Source organism: Myotis yumanensis, unplaced genomic scaffold (assembly GCF_028538775.1).
Source record: "Myotis yumanensis isolate MYYU_CA2020_CCGP unplaced genomic scaffold, mMyoYum1.0.hap1 SCAF_1, whole genome shotgun sequence".
Taxonomy (NCBI): Eukaryota; Metazoa; Chordata; class Mammalia; order Chiroptera; family Vespertilionidae; genus Myotis; species Myotis yumanensis.
In genome coordinates, this window is record NW_027223752.1 from 196,903,929 (window position 1) to 196,931,338 (window position 27,410).

The 27,410-nt window shown below is 39.2% G+C and overlaps 1 protein-coding gene across 2 annotated transcripts in view; it reads left to right on the plus strand.

The window, feature by feature from the left end:
• LOC138995101 (UDP-glucuronosyltransferase 2A1-like) overlaps nt 1-25,505 on the plus strand; it is a 48,612-nt gene extending 23,107 nt beyond the window's left edge. Inside the window, exons 3-8 of one of the 2 annotated variants that reach the window (XM_070395489.1) lie at nt 8,888-9,510; nt 14,376-14,524; nt 18,781-18,912; nt 19,308-19,395; nt 19,822-20,041; nt 24,193-25,505. In XM_070395489.1, coding sequence (XP_070251590.1) covers nt 8,888-9,510; nt 14,376-14,524; nt 18,781-18,912; nt 19,308-19,395; nt 19,822-20,041; nt 24,193-24,472 — 1,492 coding nt within the window. In that variant the 3' untranslated portion in view covers nt 24,473-25,505. The remainder of the gene's footprint in view (nt 1-8,887; nt 9,511-14,375; nt 14,525-18,780; nt 18,913-19,307; nt 19,396-19,821; nt 20,042-24,192) is intronic. The other variant, XM_070395481.1, reaches the window with a different exon arrangement.
• The last annotated feature ends 1,905 nt before the right edge of the window (nt 25,506-27,410 follow it).

Genomic DNA, 27,410 nt, shown 5'->3' on the forward strand with positions numbered 1-27,410 from the left:
GATGTCCACTTGCCAGCAGGGAGCAAGCCTAAGCTTCAGTCGGAATCATTAGCGCTGCTGAGGAGGCGGAAGAGTCTCCCACCACCACCACTGTACTGGCAGCCATCAGCCTGGATTGTGGTTGAGCAGAGCTCCACCTGTAGGAGTGCACTGACCACCAGGGGGCAGCTCCTGCATTGAACGTCTGCCCCCTGGTGGTCAGTGTGTATCATAGTGACCAGTCATTCCCAGTGGTTCTGCTGTTAGGGTCAGTTTGCATATTACCCTTTTATTATATAGGCTAGAGGCCTCGTGCATGGGTGGGGGCTGGCTGGTTTGTCTTGAAGGGTGTCCCGGATCAGGGTGGGGGTCCCGCTGGGGTGCCTGGCCAGCCTGGGTAAGGGACTGATGGGTGTCTGAAGGCTGGTCACACCCCCTTTAGGGTGAAGGATCCCCACTTGAGTGCCTGGCCAGTCTGGGTGAAGGGCTGATGGCTGTTTTCTGGCTGGCTAAGCCCCCCGGCGACTGAAGTTCCAAGCCTCTTTTCTTTTTTCTTTTTTTTCTTTTATTCTGGGATTTATTTACCTTCTATAATTGAAACTTTGTAGCCTTGAGAGGAGCTCAGAGCCGGCCAGGGTGGGTGGGAGGGAAGCCTCTTGCTCGCTCCAGCTCCATGGCCATGGCTGGCTGAAAGCAGGTATCTTGGGTTTATTTACCTTCTATAATTGAAACTTTGTTGCTTTGAATGGAGCTCAGAGCTGCCACGGCAAGGGGGAAGCTTGGCTTCCTCCATCATTGGGGCAACCAAGCCTCCTGCTTGCTCCAGCTCCGTGGCTGCTGGCCGCCATCTTGGTTGGGTTAATTTGTATATAGTCACTCTGATTGGCTGGTTGACATGGCTTAAGGTGTAGCAAAGGTATGATCAATTTGCATGTTTGTCTTATATTAGTGTAGATATGCGATCTCTCACTCCCTTTTGGAGCCCAGTATTTTGTTAGTTTTTAATGTATCCCACTCCCATTCTAAGCCCCATTCCCGACCTCCCATCCTTTTTTCTGGAAAACTTGGATCTCTCTGTTCATCTTCTGTCATACAAGTCTTCTAATTCCTTCTCATATACAGCTTTCCTGTGATCAGTGTTGTGAGGTGTTCTTAAATTTTCTGTAAACTTTCTTTTGAAGTAAAACATAAATTGAACATTTACAGCTCATTGAAGTTTCACAATGTAAACCCACCCATGCAACCAGCACCCAAATCCAGAAACAAAATATTGTTACAACCCATAACTCCTCTTCATTGTTCATACCAGCCACTACAACCCCCATCCCCATCTAGGTTTGAACACTTTCTTGACTTCTAACACCATAGAGTAATTTTGTCTGATTTTAAATTTTGTATTAATGAACCACACATTATGTACTCCCATTCTAAGTCCCATGATGCTTCTTTTATTCAACATCATGTTTACTATATTTGTATAATTATAGCCAATATAATAATATATTTGTTTATTATATTTCTTGCATGTAATTATAATTTGTTAATTCTCACAGTTATATAGATTCTATTGAATTAATACACCACATTTGACTTATACATTCTACTGTTGATGGACATGTAGACTATCTAGTGTTATCTATTTATGATAAACAATGCTATAAACATTCTTGTACATGTCTTTTGTAAATATACATGTGCCATACTGTCGGGTTTATTTATTTATAAGAGTGAAATTGCTAGGCCATAGCATATGCCAATGTTTAGCTTTAGTAGGTACTGCTAAAATCTAGTTTCACAAGTGCTTTTATCAATTAATAACCCTTCCAGTGATCCACTGGAATTCCATGTTTTCTCCATTCTTACTAACATTTAGATATTTTTTTGTTTTTTTAAAATGTAAACATTCTGTTGATATATAGTGTTATCCCTTTTTTATTGTTAAGGGATAATTGATCTATGGCCAAAAAATAATTACGTAAAGTTTACAGTATGGTTTATTTTGACAAAGGTATATACCTCTTTGACTATCAGTCTCTTGGTTCCCTCTCTAATGAAAGCTACTCTCCAGACTTTTACAGATACTGAGGAACTCCGGAAAACTAATATCTTAATTTTCCTTCTTATTCACTTTTATTTTTATTTTCTTGGATTTTTAATGCATCCTTTACTCATTTTAATCGTAAAAGTGACATTATTACATTGTCATTCATGTTCAGTTTGTGATCATCTATTCTAGAATCTCTGATATAGTTCTCTATTCAGTGATTCTGCAGGTAATTAATGCCTTTACTAACTGTACCATCGTTATTGCTAACAATAAATAGAAACTCTTAATAAACACCTGCTTGGTACCAAGCACTTTGATAGGTAAATTGCAGATGTTGCTAATCCACAACAAAAACATCCAAGAACTACCATTATCTGCCTTTTAGATACAATGCATTAGAAACTCAGAAAGATTAGTTGCTGTGCTCACGAAATATGTCATTGAACAAGATAAGAACCTAGAAATAGTTAATTTTCTACATAAAGAAACGTATGGTTCCCAGGAGTAAGCCGCTCGAGAATCTCCAGGATTTTAATTTTAGAAGTCATGCATAAGGAAGAGAAAGAAGCAAGGCCACCCACCCTTGTGTGTGGTGATCTGGTGTGTCTTGTGAGAATTCTCTCATCCAACTTTCCTTAGGACACTGCTGTGAAATCCTTGTGACACAGTTTGTTTTGCAAGTTTAAAATCTTTTTAAATATTTTGGTACAAACTGTCTGAGTTTTCATAGAGGAGTGCATGGTTGGTCCTGGGTACAGAACTTTGCTCTGCCTTATACAAGGTTGCATCCTCAGGAAAAGCATGAAAGGCCCAGGCCCAGGTGCTTTTGGCCTCTCCTGCCTGTTTACATTGCCATGGCAATTTAGAAATTCAGCAGGTTCTTGAATAATTGTTTCATTCAATTTTGTTTTGTCATAATCAATGAGAGAAAATATTATACATTCCCAGCAGGGGTCGCTGTTTGCACCAAGAATGTGCACATTAGGTGAATTAATTGTCCCAGTTTAAGTGAGGTAGGGGTGTGTGTGTGTGTGTGTGTGTGTGTGTGTGTGTGTGCATACTCTGATAGATTGGCCTCCTTTTTCCAGAGTGGGTGGGTTCCTGCCCTGTGCCCTGAGCTGCTGGGGTGAGCCCCAGCCACTATGACCCTGAGCTGGAATAAGTAGGTTGAAAATAATTATCTTACTTGCTTTTATTAATCTTTCTTAAATATACTCACATTTAATTCAATATGTAATATTCTAAGGGTTTTGGGTCTTCCTTTGTAAGTGTTTGATGTTTCTGTGATCAGAAATATGCATAGAACTACTGTTTATGTCAATTAGCCTATGGTAAAATTGGTTTCATTATATGTCATTGCAATTAAACTCACAGTTTCCAAGAACCTACTGATGATGTTAAGTGAGGACTCATTTAACTGTATATATTTTGAATATTAATCCTTTGTCAAAGCTGTTGTTTGCAAATATCATCTCCCATTTTTAAGTTACCTTTTTGTTTTGTAGTCAGTTTCTTTTGCTCTGCAGAAGCTTTTAAGTTTGATATAATCCCATTTATTCATTTTTGCCTTTACTTCTTTTTGGGGTCAAATTTTCTAGGAAAAATATATTATGTTATCTAATAATACTCCAGTAATGAACTACTTCAACCTTTGACTAACTAGAACCTTGAAAATAATATTTCAAATGATTGTATTTCTGGTGCCTATCGCTATGTTGGTTCTCAGTTATGAAGCCCTATTTCCTTGTAAAAGGGAGCTGCTTATTCAACTTGGAACTTTTTCTGGGAGAAGCCTTTGAAGCCTAGGGTCAGAATTTCTTCAAAGAGGCTTTTCTAGTTTGACTGTGAATTGGAAATCCATGATAGCTGACTGTGCTAAGGATTCTTAGGAAGGAATGCTAAGTGAAACCCAGAGATTTTCCTAGCTGTAACGTCTGTGGTAAGGAATTCATCTGTACAGGTGAGGACTGACCTTGGGAATCTAGCATTACATGAACGTATGTGTGGGCTGGGGAGACTGGTAAGCATTCAGATTTCCCTACTCTCTCACTCCTGACACACACTATGTATTATTCAATGAAACAAGTCCTCTTTTGGTAAAAGTTTGTACGTCAGAATTCCTGTTTTTACTTTGTTTAATAACTCTGATTTTTTACTTTCTTAGCAATTTTATATTTCACCCAGAATTTTAAATATTTCTATTGGACATAAAAACATGTCTATAGCTCTAAATTTATGCAAAGGAATTCTCTAGGAAACATGAGTCTTTAGTTTTCTTATATAATAAAGTAACTTAGATATTAATCCAATAATACATTTATTTTGAGGTCAATATCTGACCTGTATTTATATGTCATTGTTCTTCTCCAGCTTTGTTTGTGCTGTTTATAATGTATCATGAACCTTGTTATATAGTGAGTAGATAAGTTTATCAGTCCTTTTTTTATCATTTCTGAGTTACTTATCTACACTAATAAAAGAGAAACATGGTAATTGGCGTACGACCGCTACCCTTTTCATTGGCTAATCAGTGAGTATATGCAAATTAACTGTCAGCCAATTTGGCGGCTGGCAGCCAGGCAGCTAAGAACAGGATGCTTGGTTGTCCCAGCGATAGAGTAAACCAAGGATCCCGCCTGCAGCTGCGGGGCTCTGAGCTCCTGAAGCAACAGCTCCAAAAGATACAATGTTTCAATTATAGAAGCTAAAAGATGGCGGTTCATCTGCATACTCAGGCTCCAAGCAGGAGAGCGAAGCCAAACAGCCCTGAAGCCACAGAGCAGAAAGGCCTCACTGCCCCTGGATCAGCAGAGCCAAGAGGCCTCCCGTCTGGGATCAGTGGAGCGGCGAGGCCTCCCGCCCCGGAATCAGTGGAACCGAGAGGCTTCCCGGGCGCCTGGATCAGCGGAACTGAGAGGCCTCCTGCCCGGGGATCAGCGGAGTGGCGAGGCCTCCCGGCCCCGGGATCAGCAGAACCGAGAGGCCTCCCAGCCTGGGATCAGTGGAGCCAAGAGGCTTCCCGGCCGCCTGAATCAGCGGAGCCGAGATGCCTCCAGGCCGCCTGGATCGGCAGAGCGGCGAGGCCTCCTGCCCTGGGATCAGCAGAGCCAAGAGGCCACCCGGCCAGGGAATCAGCGGAGCCTATAGGCCTCCTGCCCCGGGATCAGCAGAGTGGTGAGGCCTCCTGGCCCCAGGATCAGCGGAACCGAGAGGCCTCCCGGACCTGGGATCAGTGGAGCTAAGAGGCCTCAGGGCCCCGGGATCAGCGGAGCGGCAAGGCCTCCTGGCCGCCTGGATCAGCGGAGCCCAGAGGCCCTCTGGCCGCCTGGATCAGTGCAGCTGAGAGGCCTCCCGCCCCGGGATCAGCAGAGTAGCGAAGCCTCCCTGCCCGGGGATCAGCGGAGCCGAGAGGCCTCCCAGCCCCGGATCAGCGGAGCCTGATGGAAGCCCTGTGTGTTTATGCACCCTGGGGGTGCAGAGGTCCTGTCCTAGGCAGAGGCCTATGGTGAAATTTTCAACTCTGAGAAGCAGCCTATGAGCTGGAAGGCGGCTCCTCTGACCTCAGTGCTGGAGAAGATCATTAAGCAGAAAACTAAAGAAACCAATTTTACATCATTTCCAAGGTGGAGAACAGTTGGCATGTAAGCCCTTGACCAGTGCCCAGCCTCTCCTCTGTCTGTCTATCTCACTCTTAGGTACCATGTTCTTTGTTCTGTCTTAATTGCAACTCATTTTTAAACTAGATTGCTTTTAAAAGAAGACTAAATAAAGTTTCCCTTAAGTTATTTAGGTGGTGCTGGGGCTGCTGGGGCTGCTGGGGGCCTGATAGATGTCACAAACACGCAACGGGGGGCCTGTACCCAGCAGCCCCAAGGCCAGCCACCTTGGTGCTGGGGCTGCTGGGGGTATCAGAGACACAAACCCACAGGCCCGGCACACAGCAGACCCAAGGCCTTCATGGCAGAACTAAGGAGCAGCAAGCCAAGCTGTAGGAAGCAGCAAGCGGGTGGGCAGTAACAAGGGAGGGGTCCCGGACTGAAAGAGGGCACATGCTAGGCTAAGGGACCCCCCACCCATCCCCAGTGCACGAATTTCATGCACCGGGCCTCTAGTCTTGTATAAAAGGACTTTCATCCTCTAAGATTATAACATAACCTCAATGTTTTTCTAGTGGATTTATAGCCCTGTCCTATCTTCCTGCTTCTGAGGCTTGTTTGGACTCTGCTTTCTACCAGTTACCACCAGAACTTATGCAACGTCTAATTGTGCAAAAGAGCAAATCTCCCCAATTCCTGACCCTAGATTTATCTTTGCAACTTCTAAGCAAATCTACTCTGGATTTTTGTTTTTCAATATAACAGAAACATTCTCAAGGAATTTGAAATTTCAATAAAATGTCTTTCAAATTAATGAATTGTATATGATTTTATAACTGAATATAACCCTGGATATAACTATGTCACACTTGGAACACAGAATTATTAATATTATCCTTTACTTCCCAATGATACTTTTCAAACAGCTAATATCATTCTTAGATACTTAAAGTATTATTTCTTCATTTCGTTCCTCCACCAAACAACTTCCTTCATAAGCTTTGTCCCTCCTCAGTTCACCCTTACCACCTCAGATCCATCTCCCTTATGGGTGTACAATAAGTGTTGGCTTAACTGACTCATTTTCTGCAATAATCTGTAAACTTTAGAATTGAAATTGTATCTTACTTATCTCTTTATTTCTTGTGCATTGTATAGAATCTGGCACATACTTATGCTAAAATTGCTTCTTGAAGGAATGACATATTCAAGGATTTGGAGACAAATTGGGTTGAATGGGTGGATGGATACAAAAATCTACATTTCTGAATTTACCACCCTCCCTCGCTTGAGATTGAAGCATTCACGAGTCAAATTGGTATCTCCACAGACTTGTGCAATCATTAACTCACACCCTGCAGGCCAAAAACTCTTCCTATAGCTACTCTTTCTTTAGTGTTTCATAATTTTTCTAGACTCATTATCATAAAAATTTATAAAGAACTTACAAAACTCAACACCAAAAAATAAACAATCCAATTAGAAAATGGGTAAAGGACCTGAAGAGACACTTCTCCAAAGATGACACACAAATGGCCAAGATATGCTCAACATCACTAATCATCAAGCAAATTCAAATTAAAACCACAATGAGATATCACCTCATACCTGTCAGAAGAGCTATCTTCAATAAATTAACAAAAGCATGTTGGCAAGCATGTGAAGTAAAGAGAGCCCTCATGACTGTTGGTAAGAATGCAGTTTGTACAGCTACTGTGGAAAGCAATATGGAGTTTCTTCAAAAACATTAAAAATTGAACTTATGACCAGTGATTCACTTCTAGGTATATATCCAAAGAATCCGGAAACACTCATTTGAAAGAATATATGCACCCTTATGTTCATTCCAGTATTATTTTAATAGCCAATATTTGGAAGCAGCCCAATTGCCCATCAGTAAATGAGTAGATAAAAATCGTTGGTGCATTTACACAATGGAACATTACTCAGTGATATAAAAAAAAAAGAAGAAGGAGGAGGAGGAGGAGGAGGAGGTGGAGAAGGAGGAGGAGGAGGAAATCCTACCTTTAATGACAGTATTTATGTACCTGACAAACATTATGCTCATTGAAACAAGCCAGTCAGAAAAAGACAAGCACCATATGAGTTTACTTACATTGAAAACTAATGAACAAATAACCTAACAGACAAAATAGATAGAGGCTTATAGATACAGAGAAAATACTAACAGCTCTCAGAGGGGGAGGGTTTTGAGGGACTGGGTGATAAAGGTAAAGGGATTAAACAAAAAAGAGAAAACTCACAGTATGGTGATTATTAGAGAAAAAGGTAGGTGGAGGGAGGTAGAATAGGGTAAAACCAGGATAAATGATGATAGAAGGAGATTTGACAGGGTGGTGAACACAAAATACAATAAACAGATGCTGTGCTACAGAATTGTATACCTGAAACCTATATAATTATATGAACCAATGTCACTCCAATAAATTCAATTTGAAAAAAAAAAGTTTGTTTTTTTCTTCACTGCTCTGAGTTAACCTCAACTCTAAATATACTGAAGTGATGTTTACTTAAGTGGCCATGATTTCCCTATAGTCATTTTTTTTCCTTCATTTACCTTCAGAACCCTCCTCTCACCCTGCCATCTGGGCTCAGCTGAAATGCCTCGTCCAACCTGAACCTCTGTCTAAGTTTCTTCACAGTGGAGTGACAGCTTCTTCTGGTGCCTTGAAACACTATAATATTTAGTATATTCCTCCTGTTATTACATACTATATGTCTTATCCACATACCAGCAATACCAGCATGTAATTATCTTTCTGACAAAACCTATACTGTATGTTTCCCCAAATTATCAATCATCTTGTTCCATAAGATATACCATGTTATTTACTAGATCCAAAAAATGGGTTACTCTACTATATTTTAAAAATTGCCAATTAAAAATATTTTTCTATTTTAATATAATTAAAGCAAACTGCTAGAATACTGCAAACATTGCCTACAAAATATTTAAATATTTCAGATCTTCTCCTGAACAAGTATCATGTAGTAGTGGGCCCAGTCAACAACACTGACAAAGTGCTGTGCATCTGTCAGTCACCAGAGCAGTTAATTTTTAACTTTATGTTTAAATTGCCACTTCACCTCTGTGCCCAGCAAATATTCACCCGCAGCAGCGCAGTGGGTGCAAGAACTCTGCCATGCTGTCTGAGAAGTGGATTTCAGCGGTTCTGCTGCTGCACCTCTGCTGCACTGGCTCTGGATCCTGTGGGAAGGTCCTGGTGTGGCCCTGTGACATGAGCCATTGGCTCAATCTAAAGATCATTCTGGAGAATCTCACGGACAGGGGGCATGAGGTGACTGTGTTGGTTTCTGCAGACTCGCTCATCATTGACTACAGTAAGCCTTCCACACTGAACTTCGAGGTGATCCCTATATCTCAGGATGGAGATTTTTTTGCAAATAAACTAAATGACTTCTTAGACTTAGCTACTACTGTCATGCCAACATTGTCACGCTGGCAGTCAGCAAGAAAAATGCAAGAATTTCTTCTTCAACTAACTGGACATTTAAAACTTCTGTGTGAGAGTGTAGTCTACAACCAGTCAATCATGAAGAAACTCCGGGAAACCAACTACGATGTAATGGTTATTGACCCTGTGGTGCACTGTGGAGAGCTGATTGCTGAGTTGCTGGAAGTCCCTTTCGTGTACACACTGAGGTTCTTTATGGGCGGCACTGTGGAGAAATACTGTGGGAAACTCCCAGCTCCACCTTCCTATGTCCCTGTTGTCATGGGGGCACTCACAGACAGAATGACCTTCCTGGAGAGAGTAAAAAATGTAATGCTTTCCCTTTTCTTTGACTTCTGGCTCGAGCCATACGATATTCAGCTTTGGGACCAGTTTTACAGTGAAGCATTAGGTAAGAGGTTATGCTTTCCATTCTAAAGTAGTTATTAAAAGAAACTTGGGAAGTTTAAGAATAGTCTAGGAAAACGAGAGGACTATATTTTAAAACTTGAGTTTCTATTTAAAAGTCTATAATTTATAGCAATAAACTGTTAGCAGCATTTAACGGGGAAGGAGAAGTGAGAAATATTTTGCTATGGTTACTTTTTTCTTTACAGTCATCTAGTCATTTTGTAAGATACTTTGATATTTAATAGATTGCTATCAAAACAAAACAAAATATGAAACATAGTAATTAATGTCACTCCAAATCTATACTTGTATTTATATAACATTTAAAAACTAAACACTAAAGTGTTAAGGGAGTCACATTTAGATGGGAGACATAAAATTTCCAAGACAATGTTCCATGCACATATTGCCCTTGAAGACCTTCCAGACAGACAAGATGTGGAGATGGAAGACAGTGATATTGATCATCCTGTCCCTTGTAGGCCTAAGAAGCTAATGTATGTGTTTGTCTTAGTTTATAACAAGAAAGCTTAGAAAGTTTTAAAAAATTTAAATATAAAAAGCTTACAAAATAAGTATATAAAAAAGAAATTATTTTCATATAGCTGTACGATGTATTTGTTTGAAGCTGTTATTACAAAAGAATTAAAAAGTTGAAAACATTAAAAAGCTTATAAAGAACAACAGTTAAAGTAAGCTAAGGTAAATGTATTATTAAAGAAAAACATTTTCATACGTTTAGCATAGGTTAAGTGTACAGTGTTTATAAAGTCTACAATAGTGTACAGTAATGTCTCGGGCCTTCACATTCACTCACCACTGACTCACTGAGCAATTTCCAGTCCTGCAAGCTCCTTTCATAATAAGAACCCTATACAGGTATACCATTTTTTAAAATCTTTTATGCCATATGAATGCATTACCTTTTCTATGTTTAGATTTATTTAGATGCACAATACTTGCCACTATGTTACAACTTCCTACAGTATTTTGTGCATATAAATAACTTACGGACATATGTTTTATGGGTTTGTACCCTAGGAGCAATAAACTATACCATGTAGCCTAAGTGTGGTGGAGGCTAGACCATCTAGATTTCTGTAAGTCTGCTCTATGATGTTCACACAATGAGAAATAGCCTAAAAATACATTTCTCAGAACATATTCCCATCATTAAGAGACACATGACTTTATGTAGAAAATATGAAAGAATGTACCAAAAAACCCTTCCTGGAACTAATAAGAAATCATAGCAGGAGTACAGTATACGAGATTAATATGGAAAACTCAATCACTTTCCTATACACCAGTAATGAACAATTGGAATTTGAAATTAAAAACACTATCATTTATAATAGTACCCCCAAAATAAAATACAGATTTATATGAGGAAAACTATAAAACTCTGAAGAGCAAAATTAAAACACTAAATAAATGAACAGATATTCCATGTCCATGGAAAGACTCAATATTGTCAATGTCAGTTTCTCCCAACTTGATCCAAGAATCAATAAAATCCTGATAAAAATTCCAGCAAGTTATTACATGGATATTAACAAACTGACTAAAGTTTAATGGCAAGGAAAAATATTCTGAACAGCCAACACAATATTTAAGGAAAAAAAAACAAAGTTGGAGGATGATCACTATCCAATTTCAAGACACATTATAAAACTAGAGTAATCAAGACAATGCGGTATTAGCAAAAGAACAGACAAAAGGATCAGTGAAACAGAGGAGATCTATGGAATAGAAACACACAGACAAGACAGTCAATTAATCATTGTCGAAGAAACAAAGGCAATTCAATAGATAGATAGTCTTTTTAAAAGTAATGCTGGAACAACTGGACTTCCACATGCAAAAATAAATAAATATAAACACAAACCTTTTAAGCTTCACAAAATTTAACTCAAAAATGAACTATCCATAGAAATGTAAAATTCAAAACTATAAAACCCCTCGAAGATAACATAGGAAAAAACCTAGATGATCTTGGGTATGGCAAGGACTTTTTAGCTACAACATCAAAGGTAAAATCCATGAAAGACAATGAATAAGCTGAACTTTGTTAAATTTTAAAAATTCTATTTTGTGAAAGTCAATGACAAGAAAATGAAAAGATAAGACACAAACTGGGAGATAATATTTGCAATAAACATGTCTGATAAAGGACTCTTATCCAAAATATTTTTAAACTCAACAATAAGAAAATATAAAACCTAATTTTAAAATGGGCCAAATACATTAACAAATACCCTGATAAAGAAGATATACAGTTGACAAATAATAGGTAAGCATATTAAAAATGCTCCTTATCATTTTTCATGAGGCAAATTTAAATGAGATACCACTATACATTTTTAGAATGACCAAAATGTAGAACACAGATAACACCCAATGCTGGTGAGTTATGAAACAAAGACTCTCCTTTTTCATGAGTGGAAATGCAAAATTGTACAGCCACCTTAGATAACAGTTAGGAGATTTCTTACAAAATTAAACATAGTCTTACCATACTATCGTGTTCCTTGTATTTACCTAAAGGAGTTGAAAACTTATGTTCAAACAAAAACTAGCAAATGTATGGTTATAGAAATTTTATGCATAATTGCCAAAACAAGGGTATATGGGAAATATCTTGACCTTCCCAAAAATTGTTTTTAAGATATGAATTTATTTATGTATAAGTAAATATAAATGTATTGTAAAGTATTAATTTTTAAACAGTGATTTAGAAATTATGTAAATTGGTTTACCCTCATGCCTTTGGAATGAAATTAATAACTTAGGGAGCCTAGAAATGTTGTCTGTCAATATCAATCCAGCTAACATGACTTACTTCTGAGAAGTTGGTAACTGTCTCCCATGAAATTCTCACCTGTATACCTCATCTACCTGATCCATTTTGCCATACATTCAGGCTACCTCTAGGAATTTTTTAAAAAATCATTTCAGTAGACTCAGATGTACGATTAAAATAATGTATTCTTCCAGCTACTGTGGCTAAGTGGTTGAGCATGGACCTATGAACCGATCTTCAGTGGGAGGTGTGCAGGAGGCAGCTGATCAATAATTCTCTTTCATCATTGATATTTCTCTTTCTCTCTCTCTCTCCCTCTCCCTTCCTCTCTGAAATCAATAAAAATATTTTTTATAATAATAAAAATATATTCAAACAATAACAATATTGACATGGTAACTAAAATGTAACAGCCCACTTATTAATTACATGTTATTTTCACAATTTTCCACTGTGTTCATCACTCATTTTGTGTAATATAATGATGGGGAAAAGATGGGTGGTGAATTTTAATTCTATATTTTTGCTTCCTAATTTCTCAGTATGACATATAAAATGTCTTATGAAATTATTTATGAACTTCTGCATACTTTTGCTCAATTTCATTCTCTTCACTTTTGATTGGCTTTAGATTTGATACTGTGCTTCTGCAGATACAGATTTTCAGTGAATACTTTGTTATATCTTTCTTAAAATGTAGCCTACAGGTTATGCACAATAATTTTTCCTAGGGGGTTGCTAATCAAGCAGGATATCACACAAATGGAACAAGACTTCTAAAGGGCATAAACGTTTTGGCATAGAAGCTGTGAGGCGGTGTTCTCATCTAATTTCTGCCAACTTCAAGCTGAGTGTCTTTGCGCAATGCTTCTTCATTATCAAATTAGAGCATCTGACTACACAACCTGAGACACATATTCAAACATACAAAATAATGACTAAAAAGAGGCTACCTACCCTGGGGTGTATATGATCACTAATTTCTATTAGAATCCTCAAGAAAGGAGGATTGTCACCTGAAAGGAGGATTTTCTTTCCTTAGATACAAAACATGTTTTCTGTGTATAAAAATGGCTGGCTTGGTCATTTGCCAACACTCTTCCAACAAATCTTCTAAAATTAATACTTAGACTCTATCCCTTTCAAGAAGCACCATTTAAAGGCAACACTAAAATAAATGTGTGATATCGGTAATGTGTAATGTATACTTCACATTCTAAAAGGAGTCATACTGGGTATAATTCCTACCAAGAAAAAAAAAGGATGAATGGATTGACGTTAATTGGATTTGTCTCAGGAAGATAAGGTAAACTGATATTGGTGGGATTCTTCAACAATAAGAGTAAATGAAAAACTGTAAGAATCTAGATCAGTGGTTCTCAACCTGTAGGTCGCAAACCCTTTGGGGGTCAAACGACCCTTTCACAGGGGTCACCTAAGACCATCTGAAAACACATATATAATTACATATTATTACATATTGTTTTTGTGATTAATCACTATGCTTTAATTATGTTCAATTTGTAACAATAAAATTGGGGGTCACCATAACATGAGGAACTGTATTAAAGGGTCGCGGCATTAGGAAGGTTGAGAACCACTGATCTAGATGGTGGAAATATATTCCTGACAGGAAATTAGAAAACTATTAAGAAGTGATTTGGTGCTAACATGATGGGGTTAATGTATCATCTGCCATTTAATTGGAGGGAAACAGTGAACATAAAATTCATCAGTACTGGGAGCTGTGGTTACATTTTTTTATTAATTTAATCTTTGTGATTTTATTCATTCTTATTTGATTTTATAAAATTTATTTTATTGAATATACTATTTTACACATTACTGTTCTTTTACTATCCAAATATTATCTCTTTCTCCTTCTCTCCCTCCTTCCATATTACTTTAAATTCCCTTTCCTTTTAAAATCTAGACATAATAGGTAATATTGAGGGCCTATATTTCTCTTTTTTTCTTAATAGCACATCAGAAAAGTAGTGGTACATTTATTTTCCTAACAAACATATATGCTAACAACATCCTCCCAACTTTATTTTCTCCAGGAAGACCCACTACGTTATGTGAAACTATGGGGAAAGCAGAAATTTGGCTAATGAGGACATATTGGGATTTTGAATTTCCTCGTCCGTACTTACCTAATTTTGAGTTTGTAGGAGGATTGCATTGTAAACCTGCCAAACCGTTACCTAAGGTATGTCTATTATAGTGGAGGATTTTGTGTACCATATGATAAAAATTCTGATTTCCCTCTAAACTTTACAGTCTAAATAACAGAGATGTGCTGCTTGGTATCTTCAGTTTGCTACTCAAAATCAATTTTCCAAGTCATAGGGGTCTCTTATGAGTGATATTACTTTTTTGTTTGGACTTTACTTTGATATTTAACCTGAATAATGAAGTGATTTAAGGAGCGTGTTAAAAATATCAGTGGGTCTATAGTGTGGGTACGAGATTGAAGAAACAGGAAACTAAAGAATTGAAAGCCACTAAGGAGACTGCTGTAGTCTTTTTAACAAGCGTGATGGAATTATGAATAGGGTCTCATACTATGGTTGTTTGCATGATAATGAGGCTTTTGTGAGAACTGTTGGGTAGATTACACAGGATTTAGTCAGTAGAAGTAAATATTGCCAGAAGACATGGCTTTTTGGATAGCACTGGGCTTTGCTGAAATAAGAAACAATTAATGTGATACTTATCTTTCTCTGACTTATTTTGCTTAGCATAATGCTCTCCAGCTCCATCGAAGCTGTAGCAAATGGTATGAGTTCCTTCCTTTTTACAGCAGCGTAGTATTCCATTGTGTAGATGTTGATCTCACTCATTTGTGGATTATAACATAATATTAATATTATAATATTATAATATTATAACATGAACAACATAAACTGATGAACAAAAACAGATCCAGAGACAGAGAAGCATCAATTAGATACTCAAACCTCAGAGGGAAGGTAGGGAAGGGTGGGGCTAAGGGGGAGAAATCAATCAAAGGACTTGTATGCACACATATAGGCATAACCAATGGACACAGACACCAGGGGGGTGCGGGCATGAACCGGAGTGGGGGGGGAGTAGGGGGGATAAGGACACATATATAATACCTTAATCAATAAAGAAAACAAAATTAGCTGAAGGCAAAATAATTCACATGGTACTTTCAAGAGGAAGATAAGCCAGTCAGAGAAAGATAAATATCACATGATCTCACTCTTTGTGGAATATAATGAACAACATAAACTGATGAACAAAAACAGATCCAGAGTCATAGAAGCATTGAATAGACCGTCCAACCTATGAGGGAAAACAGGGGAGGGGGAGGGTAAGAGATCAACCAAAGGACTTGTATGCACGCATATGAGCATAACCAATGGACACAGACAAGGTGGGGGGAGAACATGTGCTAGGGGTGGGAGTGGCCGGGGAGAGATCAATAGGGGAAAAAGGAGACATATAATATATTAAACAATAAAGAACTTAAATTAAAATATATATATATATGAACAAAATAAAAGGAAAAGAAACAATTAATGAAACACTATTTTGAGATGACAATTATGAGTTCAAATTCACTTTAAGGAGCCAAAGGAATTTTGAGATGTAGATTTCTAGAAGTTGTATGAGTAATTCAAGGTTTCTGTCCCAGCAGAGCATTAGAAATAGATTGGGAGTCATCAACATAACCAGAAGTCATAGAACTAAGAAACTCAAATGTTGGATTGGTTCTTTAAGACCATGATGTCAGTTTTTTTGGTTGTTTGTTTTTTGAATAAAAAAAGGAAATTGTATAACACAATCCAAAGCTATAAAAGAATAAATATGGGCTGCCAGAAATGTTAGAAGAAAACAATATTGGGAAACAAAAGAAAATAATAGGTAAGCAGAGTAATAACTATCTTGTATTTAACTATCTTTATCCATAGGGAGTGAGGAAACACTCATTTGCTTGAGTTGCAGGTAAACTAAATAATCACTGTTGAAGGTTGCAGAAGAAATGGTGTTCCCAGTAGCGTTCTTGATTTCTGCTTTGGCTAAGATGCATATTTAACTTTAAAATATCATTTTGGGATTCTAAATATGGTTTTCTTACCAACCAGTTACAGCTTCAGGAAAATTCTATTGAGTGTTATTACAAGAGAGAGTTAACCAATATCTAACTAAAGGTAGAGTAAGAGACATGACACATTCTGTGGCTTACTACAAAACACCTTGACACACTATTTTGTTTATTACAATTTCATAAAACAAACTCAGATATGTTTCACAAGAGGGAAGAATTTTTCCATTTCAAACCCAATTATTAATATAGATATTTGAGCAAATGAATACCAATCATGGCTTATATCTCTGAAAAAAAGAACAAAACCAGTCACTGAATACACAGAATAAAAATTAAAAAAAGCAACAGGAGACAGTTAAATCAAGAATCCAAATCAGACAGGTAGCTATGTAAGTTTTAACGTGTGTGTGTGTGTGTGTGTGCTGTATATATTTTTTATTCAATCATATGCTTAAGAAGATAAATAAAAATGGTAAAACACCAATTCCTATGATTTGAGAGATATTCTCCTAAGTTTAATTAAGCTAAAAATAGCAGTCTACTTTTGTGGCATCATCTTTCCCCTGGTAATTTTACTAGCCTTATATTGAGACATATCAGTGATCACAAGACAATCACAAATAATTACAGAGAGATTTCATCATCATCTCTAGATATTGACATTCACATAGATTGCAATGTGCAAAACCCCAATCCAAGACTTTCCAGTGTTCAACCTGAACAGCTGTAAGCAATGAATTTTATTTTGCAGAGAAATGTATATTTTACTTCTGTACTAAGGCTCAAGTTAATGGCATGCAGTTAGTGTCACCTTCTTGTGGAAAGAGAGTGAATCACTGTTTCATAAATATATCATGATTATAGCAGGTGTTTGACTGTGTTATCACCTTTTAAACCGATTGTTGTATATCCCTTTTTTAAAAGTTCTATTTAGCCTTATAAATCAGGGAAAGAATAAATATCAGACAAATATCCTAAACTCCTAACAGAAAGTTAGATCAAGTCATTAATAACTTATTGCTTGTAAACTGGCATGTTTAAAAATTTTAAAGCTTAGTTCTAAACCCCTTTTGGGGGGTTTCCCTCCAAGGAATATTTTTATGAGTTTGCAAACAGTTCTGTTGGTTCATAAAATTAAGCTTTGGTAGTAACAGTTTCACATACCATGGGAAGATTTGCCTCTTATTACCTATTTATTTGGTACTAATTGGTGCACCTTGAAAGGAACTGTGGGTTGTGAGGCTGCGTGGACACAAGGGTGGGTCTTGGCCCATCCTTTAAAGCCCCGCCTGGCCCCTCCTTCCATGGCCCCTGAACCCCTGTCTGCCAGCAGCCCCACTCTCACCACAGCTCCCACGCACTGACAGTGCTGGCCCTGTTTCTACCCGCTGATGGCGCTAAGCGATTGGGGCAAGTGCCAGCAGCTGGAGCGAGGAGGGCCAGCACCATCAGAGGGTGCGAGTGGTGGCTGCTGCCCCAATTGCCCTCAGGAACAGGAGGAGGTGGAGAAGTCCTGCGGGGCAATCAGAGCTGGCAGCTGCAGCTCACAACTGCTGACAGTGCTGAGCGATGGGGGCCGGCGCCAGTGCAAGAGGCAGCTCTGGTGCTGGCAGCGGGTGCAAGCAGGCCGGCGCCAGCAGCAGATGAAAGCTCCCCGTGGGACCGCGACGTGGGGAGCAAAGAATTTGCAGTAATCACCAGAGGCTTGCCCTGATGACAGAGACTGGCACCCCACCTTGTTCTGGCGCCCCAGCTCACCTGCTCCACCATCCCACTGCAACTGACACCCACCATGTTCTGCACCTGCTGCCAATGCCTGCCATGTTCTGCACGCCCTCTGGTGGTCAACACACCATCATAGCGACTGGTTGTTCAGTTGTTCGGTGTTTGGTTGTTCCACCATTTGGTCTATTTGCATATTAGTCTTTTATTATATAGGATAACGGTTTGACTCCATGCCTTTAGTTGTAATCACTCATTATATATTTAAGCCATAGTTTTCAGAAACAGTTTTTCTCCTAAAGAGATTAGATGGTTCTATGAGGTAGAATACCTAACCAGTCTAACAATTTCTCTGATGCTGTTCTTGACCCTGCCTATTTAGAAACTAGAGGCCCAGTGCACAAAATCCGTGCACTGGTAGGTCCTTAGCAACTGCCGGCTGCTGGCTGCATACTTCCTCCCTTCCCTCAGCCCCCTGCTGCCACCGCTGCCACCACTGCCAGGGCTTCTCTCCCTTCCCCTGGCCAGCCCCACCCCCTGGTCAAACTCCTGGACAACTGGTAGAGGGGACATTTTTCATACTACACTTTTATTGTATAGGATGTAAGAGATTTTCTTCCCTGTGGTCCTGTACTTTCATGATAGAGAGAATTTTATCTCTACAGGAAATGGAAGAATTTGTCCAAAGTTCAGGTGAACATGGAGTTGTAGTGTTCTCTCTGGGGTCAATGGTCAAAAACCTCACAGAAGAAAAAGCCAATCTCATTGCCTCAGCCCTCGCTCAGATTCCACAGAAGGTCAGTACAACCTACGATCCTAGTTAGCAGCCACCTTGCCAATTGGAGAGAAAGTGCAGCTAACCAAAAGTACTCTTTCCAGATGAAAGCTGAAACTCATTATACATTAAGCATAACTGACACCATCTTTAAGTACAAATTTCTCAAAACACTTAAATGTTGTGTTTGGGCCCATTTGATCATTTGCCTACTGAGCCTTTGTAATACTATGGAAATACAGTACATCTTTTTGCAAAGTGATTTTCAAGGAAATACAATCAATGTTTGCAAACTACCCCTTTGTACCTCTTATATATCACATAAAATGGACTACATGATTTTTAATTAACTCTACAGCCCTACAATTCCTTAACTGTGCATTCTTACTTGTAAAATTAATGCACTTTCTTCCACAGGTCTTATGGAGATACAAAGGAAAGAAACCAGCCACATTAGGAGCCAATACTCGGCTCTATGACTGGATACCCCAGAATGATCTTCTTGGTAAGATTGAGGGGGAAAAGCTGTACAGTTGGATGATGAACAAGTTAAGTAACTGAGAGCAGCTAAGTTCAATCAACATTTAATACTTTTAAAATTTCACATATAACAAAATAATTGGCCATTGAGAGATTCCTGCTTCCTCTGGTTCACAAAGCAGAACCTTCAGTTAAGACTCTCCTGAGTTCTCAAATTTCAACCACAGTTCAGATATCACCTCCTTGTAAAGTCTTTCCAGACAATGCAGGAGTGAATTTGCCATTTCCTGAGATCACAGTTTTCTGAGATAGCAATAAACCCTGTGTTCAGCTTCTATAGAGAATACTGCCTTCTTCATTGTTTTATCCTGTAGTTTTTCTCCATCTCTCTCTGAAATTCTTCTAACATATAATGAAATCCTCATCTGCTTCTCACCCAACCCTCAAACAGGTCATCCCAAAGCAAAAGCTTTTATCACTCATGGTGGAACAAATGGGATTTATGAAGGTATTTATCATGGGGTCCCTATGGTGGGAGTTCCCATGTTTGCTGACCAGTATGATAACATTGCTCACATGAAGGCCAAAGGAGTGGCTGTGGAGGTGAACATGATCACAATGACAAGTGCAGATTTGCGTGATGCCTTGAAAACAGTCATTAATGAACCTTCGTAAGTACTATAGCCTTGAAAGGCTTACCATTGATTACATTACTCATCATATTCAAGAATGTCCAATGTACCATGTATTTGAAATTGGTGTATCCTATATAATAAGAAAGGGATATGGTAATTAGCCTGGACATGCTAATTAGCCTTGATATGCTGATTAGTCATGACCAGTATGCAAATTGACAATGACTCCAACACACTAGATGGCCACCACAAAATGGCCTGCAGGGGAGGGCAGTTAGGGGGGGACCAGGCCTGCAGGCAAGGGCAGTTAGGGGGAACTGGGCCTGCAGGAAAGGGCACTTGGGGGCGACCGGTCCTGTAGGGGAGGGCTGTTGTGGGGGAGCAGGCCTGCAGGGGAGGACAATGGGCGTGGCCAGGCCTGCAGAGGACGGCCGTTGTGGGGGACCAGGCCTGCAGGGGAGGGCAGTTAGGGGGGACTGGGCCAGCAGGGCAAGGCAGTTGGGGGCAACCCGGCCTGCGGGGTAGGACAGTTAGGGGAAATCAGGCCAGCAGGGGAGGGCAGTTGAGGGAAACCCAGCCTTCAGGGTAGGACAGTTAGGGGCAACCAGGCCTGCAGGGGAGGGCAGTTAGGGGCAACCAGGCCTACAGAGGAGGATAGTTAAGGGTGACCAGGTCTGCAGGGAAGGCAGTTGGGGCCAACCAGGCTGGCTGGTGAGGACAGTTAGGGGTGACCAGGCCAGCAGGGGAGGGCAGATAGGGGTGACAAGGCTGGCAAGGGAGGGCAGTTAGGGGTGATCGGGCCAGCAGGGGAGGGCAGTTGGAGGCAACCAGGCCAGCTGGGTAGGATAGTTAGGGGAGACCAGGCCAACAGGGTAGGGAAGTTAAGGGCAATTGGGCCGGCAAGGGAGCAGTTAGGTATTGATCAGACTGGCAGAAGAGTGGTTTGGGGCAGTCAGGCAGGCAGGCAGGCAGGCAAGAGGTTGGGAGCCAGTAGTCCTGGATTGTGAGAGGGTGCAGGCTGAGGTGAGGGACACACACACCTTCCCCTGCCCCATGCACAAATTTCATGCACCGGGCCTCTAGTTTTGAAATAATAACCATAAGGTGACTAACATAAACACCATTTTATTATTTCATTCCCCAAATTGATGAAGTGATTTCCTAAAATTGCAAAAATCCTCAGATTTCAAGTATCTATCAAAGTGGGGTTTTTTCCCAAAATAATGTTAATGATAACAAAAATTCTCAGATATTTTGAGGCACTTGATGAGGAAATGAATCAGCAACCTTTGGGTACACAGGACAACACCCAACCAACTGAACCACACTGGACAATGCTCATCTGCTTACTTTTATAAATATATCTGCTTCTTTATATATTACTAGTGGCCCATTGCACGAAGATTCACTCAATAGGCCTTCCTTCCCCTGGCTGCCAGCACCTGTTTTCCTCTGGCATCCAGGACCCAGGCCTTTGGTCCAGCCGCAGCAGCAAGGCTTGGCTTTTCTGCTCCGGCTGCTCTCAGCCCCTCCTTTTTTTTTTTTTTTCCAGCTCCTTGAGTGGAGACCAGGGCTGGCTGGGAGGCTGGGTCTGCCCCAGCAACCCAGGCCCCTAGCCACTCCTTGAGCAGAGCCCAGGGTGGGCTGGAGGCCTGGGTCGCCCCCAGGGACCCAGGTCCCCAGCCCCTCCTTGAGTAGAGTACAGGGCCAGTGGGAAACTTGGCTTTCTCCATCACCAGGAGCAGCCCAAGCCTCCTGCTCGCTCTAGCTCCATTGCCACCACCATCTTCAGTCATCTTCAGACTTTGCTCTGTGCCTGTGTATGCAAATTAACCGCCATCTTTGTTGGGTTAATTTGCATAGTTCCTCTAATTGGCTGGTGGGTGTAGTGAAGTGGCAGAGTGGTGGAGTGATGTTTAATTTGCATGTTTCTATTTTATTAGTGTAGACTAGTGGCCCAATGCACAAAATTCATGCACGGTGGGGGTGTGTTTCTCAGTCCAGCCTGCACTCTCTCCAATCTGGGATCCTTCAGGGGATGGCCAGCTATTGGTTTAGGCCCGATCTGAACCCCCCTGCCAGACTGATCACCCCCAACTTCCCCCCATTGCCAGCCTGCTCATCCCCAACTTGCCCCCCCTGCCAGCCTGCTCACCTCCAACTGCCCCCCTCACTAGCCTGATCACTCCCAACTGCCCTGCCCACCCTGGCCTGCACCCTCTCCAATCTGGGACCACCCAGTGGATGTCTGACTGTCAGTTTAGGCCCAATCTGAACTCCCCTGCCAGCCTGCTCACTCCCAACTGCCCCCCCTCCTGCCAGCCTGATCACCCCCAACTGCCCTCCCCTCCTGGCCTGATCACCCCTAACCACTCTGCCTCTTCCCCGCCACCATGGCATTGTCAGGAAGGATGTCCGGAAGGTCTCCTGGTCTAATTAGCATATTACCCTTTTATTAGTATAGATAAGTGTTCAGTAAGTATAAAAATAGAAATGATAATTTGCCAAATATTAATCATTCAAAAATAACCATCATTAACACTAAATGCATACCATTAGCATATGTATATATACAGAAGGAGAACTAGAATAGTTAATAACTTTATAAATATAGGTTGTATGAATTTTTAAACAAAACTTTAAATTTTACCTATTTCAACTAAAGACAAATTAAAATGAATCTATTACCTATATTTAACTGTAGATATATATAGTTATATCTTAGCTATTTTTCTCTGAAAGATCTCATCAAAGTTAAGAATTAATATATGTATGCATAGTGTTAAAATATTTTCAATTGTTTTCCATCTTTATCATTTTCTAATTGTTTTAATCAATTTTTATTTCTCTGAAATTGCTCCAAATTGTCCATAAATTTGTATATTCACTTTTCCAACATGAGCATTGCTCACTGTTTCTAATTTATCTTTTATGTGCTATATTTAATAATATTTCAACAGCTCACCTATATTATTTATCACTTCTTTTTATTTTACAATCAATTTTTGATCTCTTATTCATAACCCTTAACTTCTTATTGCAAGTTTATCTATAAGATACATGTGAATTTCAATATTAAATATCTATCTATAAATGGTAAAAAGTTTGAATGATTTGGAGAGATAGGCTTTTATCACCAGTGTAGTTTACCTTAAATGTATTTAAGCAAACCATGTGAAATTTCTGTTTTGACCCTACCTATATTTTAATTCCATTAAAAGTGTAGATGATTATTCTTTCTTGTTATGCACGAAAAAAGAACACAGTACCCCTTGCTGCCAGATCTACTGTACCACATTCACTGTTGAGTGAGGATGACCTCATTTCTCCTTCCCCAATCCCAACAGTGTCCTGCTCACACTATGACATCTCTTCAAAAACAACTTACCTTCTGTCATCTTCATGTTTCCAGAAACAGAGAGAAATATACTAATTCTGCCTCAGCCACAAAATGTCAAGTGAAGACACAAATTCCCATTCAACTACATCCCTACACCCATTATTGTTTTGAGAGACCACTAGAGATATTAGCTCTATAACTCTGATTACTATGATTCCATAATAGTTAGGGGTTCAAATTCTAGAAATTTATTTCTATTTACCTTGAAAACTCAAATTCCATCTCCTTGCCATTTCTAAAATTACCCTAGTACCTTCATTCAATTTTGACATTGCCAATAGAGACAATGTCCTTTGCATCACAAACACACAAGTATGTGCAATGGAGGAATCTCAAACTCTGGAAAAATAACTAATCTATGTTCACTACCAATTTCTTGTGCCCATCATTATTAATTAGTCAAACATTAGGGTCCATGCTTATGATTTTTAATGGATGTTTTCCCACAATATGGGTTAGCCACAATCTTGGCCTTAGAGGAGTCCTTAAAAATCACACTTCAAGCAATATTAAATTTCCTTCTTGAAAACAAAATGAGGCTTATTCCTTTTTTCTATGTTTACATTTGACCAAATGTAAAAAAATTTACATTGTGTCAAAAATTTATTTCTTCCATACCCTCCCCTTTACAACTCTTAAAATACCATTCCATCAGCAAAGTTCGTGTCACAACTAGAATTAAATGTTTCCTCAACACATATATGAATAACATGTTAGGCAAAGGTATCATATACTTACAAATTCAATAAAAACAAAGCTCTAATTTCTGTCTGTCTTTGTCTACCAGCTATAAAGAGAATGCTATGAGATTATCAAGCATTCACCACGATCAACCTATAAAGCCCTTGGATCGAGCGGTCTTCTGGATTGAGTTTGTCATGCGCCACAAAGGAGCCAAACACCTGCGGCCAGCTGCTCACAACCTCACCTGGGTCCAGTACCACTCTTTGGATGTGATTGGGTTCCTGTTGGCCTGTGTGGCAACTGTTATATTTTTGGTCACAAAATGTTGCTTATTTTTTTGTCAAAAATTTGGTAGAACAGGAAACAAGAAAAAGAGGGAATAGATCATTCTCAGGGTGGTACAGGTCTGAGTGGGCAATCTTGTTCTGTTTAGCCACAATGATCTTCATGAAAACATATCATCTTCATCATGTTTTCAAAATTCCCATTTCTCTCCTTTAGCCTACAGATAAAGGCTAGAATTTGATAATACCATCAACTAGTGAGCATGTCCTGTTCTTCCTTTGTCTTTTGCCAGATGACTTTACCCTCTTCCTCTCACTTTCCTGACACAAGGACACTAATAGTTTTATGTAGATTCTATACACAATATTATCATTATTTTTTAACCCTAAGTGGTATGCTGACTAACAATATGCTAAATCCTGGGGAACACACAAAATGAGAGCTAAGTTTGATGGATGTAGGGAACATGGAAGAATAAAATGCACAAATTCACCTAGAACATACAAATCAGAGAAACATCATAGAAGATTAGTATGTTATAAGAATAGTATTGATTTTTTTTTCTGCTTTCCCAATGTTACTGGAGTCAGAACATGAAATGATAATAACTTGGATGGCACATCACACTAGGATAGGTCTACAAATTTCCACTGAACACATGCATAATCTTGGCTCACATTCCATCTTTAGTCAATAAGTATATTGGGTACCTTCTTGTGCAAGGGCCTTCAAACAAAAGAGATCAATTAGTCATTTTTTCTACAGGACAGAATGTAGCAATATGTTAAAAGTAAGCAAATCACTTTTAGAGGAAATAATAATACTAAATGTAAATAATTTATTAATTTTATAAAAATTTTAATTAACAGTTCAATTAATAAAGAAGTGAAATGTCAATTTATCATATTTAAAAATCACTAATGCTCATAATCTTTAATCACTATCATCAAAGGTTTACTTTTGTCATTAAAACAAACATTTACTGGGAATATATGATCATTATATTCTGTTTCAGTCTCTATCATCTACAAATTTAAATTCATCAATTACTTATTATGCCAAGAAGATATTAGTAGTTCTCCTTGACCATAAATGTTATAGTAAATATTTATCAATGCAAAAACTAATAAAAGTCCAATGTTCATATTTGAATCAGCTTTGCATTCATTTAACAAATAGATTAAGATTGAACTTTCTTTACCCTTTATAAACTCAACTAGAGGCCCGGTGCACAAAATTCGTGCATTGGGGCGGGGGGGGGGGTCCCCTAAGCCCAGCCTGAACCCTCTCCAATCCGGGTTATTATGTTTTGAGAATAACTTTATTTTTGCTCTATACCTAGTTTATTTTCTGCAGTTAGTTTGCTCAGGTGCCATAACAAGATACTGCAGACTCAGGAGCATAAGCAACTGAAATTTATTTTTTCACAATTCTGGAGGCTAGATATACAAGATAAAGATGCCAGCAGGGCCTGGCTGTGGTGGCTCAGTGATTGAGCATGGACCTATGAAGTAGGAGGTCACTGTTCAATTTCCGTTAGGGCACATGCCTAGGTTGCAGGCTCAATTCCCAGTAGTGGGCGTGCAGGAGATGACAAATCAATGATTCTCTCATCTTCGATGTTTCTATCTCTCTCTCCCTCTCCTTTTCTCTCTGAAATCAATAAAGATATATTAAAAAATAAAGATGCCAGCAGAGCTGGTTTCTGGTGAGGTCTCCTTGCTGACTGCAGAGAGCAACCTTCACCCTTTTTCCTCTCATGGCCTTTCCTCTGTATGCCCCTGGTAAGAAAAAGATGCCTTATGTCTCTTGCTCTTCTTACAAGGCTACAAATCTTCTGCTATTAGAGTCTACCTTCATGACCTAATTTGATTGTAAATATCTTGTTAAAGGTCTTATCTCCAACAATAGTCACATTGGTAGTTAAGGCTTCAATATATAAATTTGAGAGTGTTACACAATTCAGTCCATAACAAGTTCTACAAAACAATTATGCCTGTTTTGACTTTAATCAACAAATATTTCTTGCATGCCTTTTATATACAAGGGACAGTTCTGAACATTTATTTTTTTTAATAAATCTTTATTCAGATTATTATAGTTGTTCCTCTTTTTCCCCCCATAGCTCCCCTCCACCCGGTTCCTACCCCACCTCCTGTCCTTACCACCTCCACTGTCCTCTTCCATAGGTGTATGATTTTTGTCCAGTCTCTTCCTGCACCCCCATACCCCCTTCCCCCCGAGAATTGTCAGTCCACTTCCTTTCTATGCCTCTGATTCTATTCTATTCACCAGTTTATTCTGTTTGTCAGATTTTTTATTCACTTGATTTTTAGATTCACTTGTTGATAGATATGTATTTGTTGTCACTTTGTTGTTCATAATTTTTTATCTTTATCTTTTTTCTTCTTCCCCATCTTAAAGAATACCTTTAATACTTCATTTAATACTGGTTTGGTGGTGATGAACTCCTTTAGCTTTTTCTTCTCTGTGAAGCTCTTTATCTGACCTTCAATTCTGAATGATAGCTTTGCTGGGTAGAGTAATCTTGGTTGTGGCTTCTTGCTATTCACCACTTTGAATATTTCTTGCCACTCCCTCTGGCCTGCAAAGTTTCTGTTGAGAAATCAGCTGACAGTCATATGGGTACTCCCTTGTAGGTAACTAACTGTTTTTCTCTTGCTGCTTTTAAAATTCTTTCTTTGTCTTTTGCCCTTGGCATTTTAATTATGATGTGTTTTGGTGTGGTCCTCTTTGGATTCCTTTTGTTTGGGGTTCTATGCGCTTCCTGGACTTGGAAGTCTATTCCTTTCACCAGGTAGGGGAAGTTTTCTGTCATTATTTCTTCAAATAGGTTTTCAATATCTTGCTCTCTCTCTTCTTCTGGAACCCCTATAATTCGGATGTTGGTATGCTTGAAGTTGTCCTAGAGGCTCCTTGCACTATCTTCATATTTTTGCATTCTTTTTTACTTTTGCTTTTCCAGTTGGGTGTTTTTTGCTTCTTTGTATTTCAAATCTTTGACTTGATTCTTGG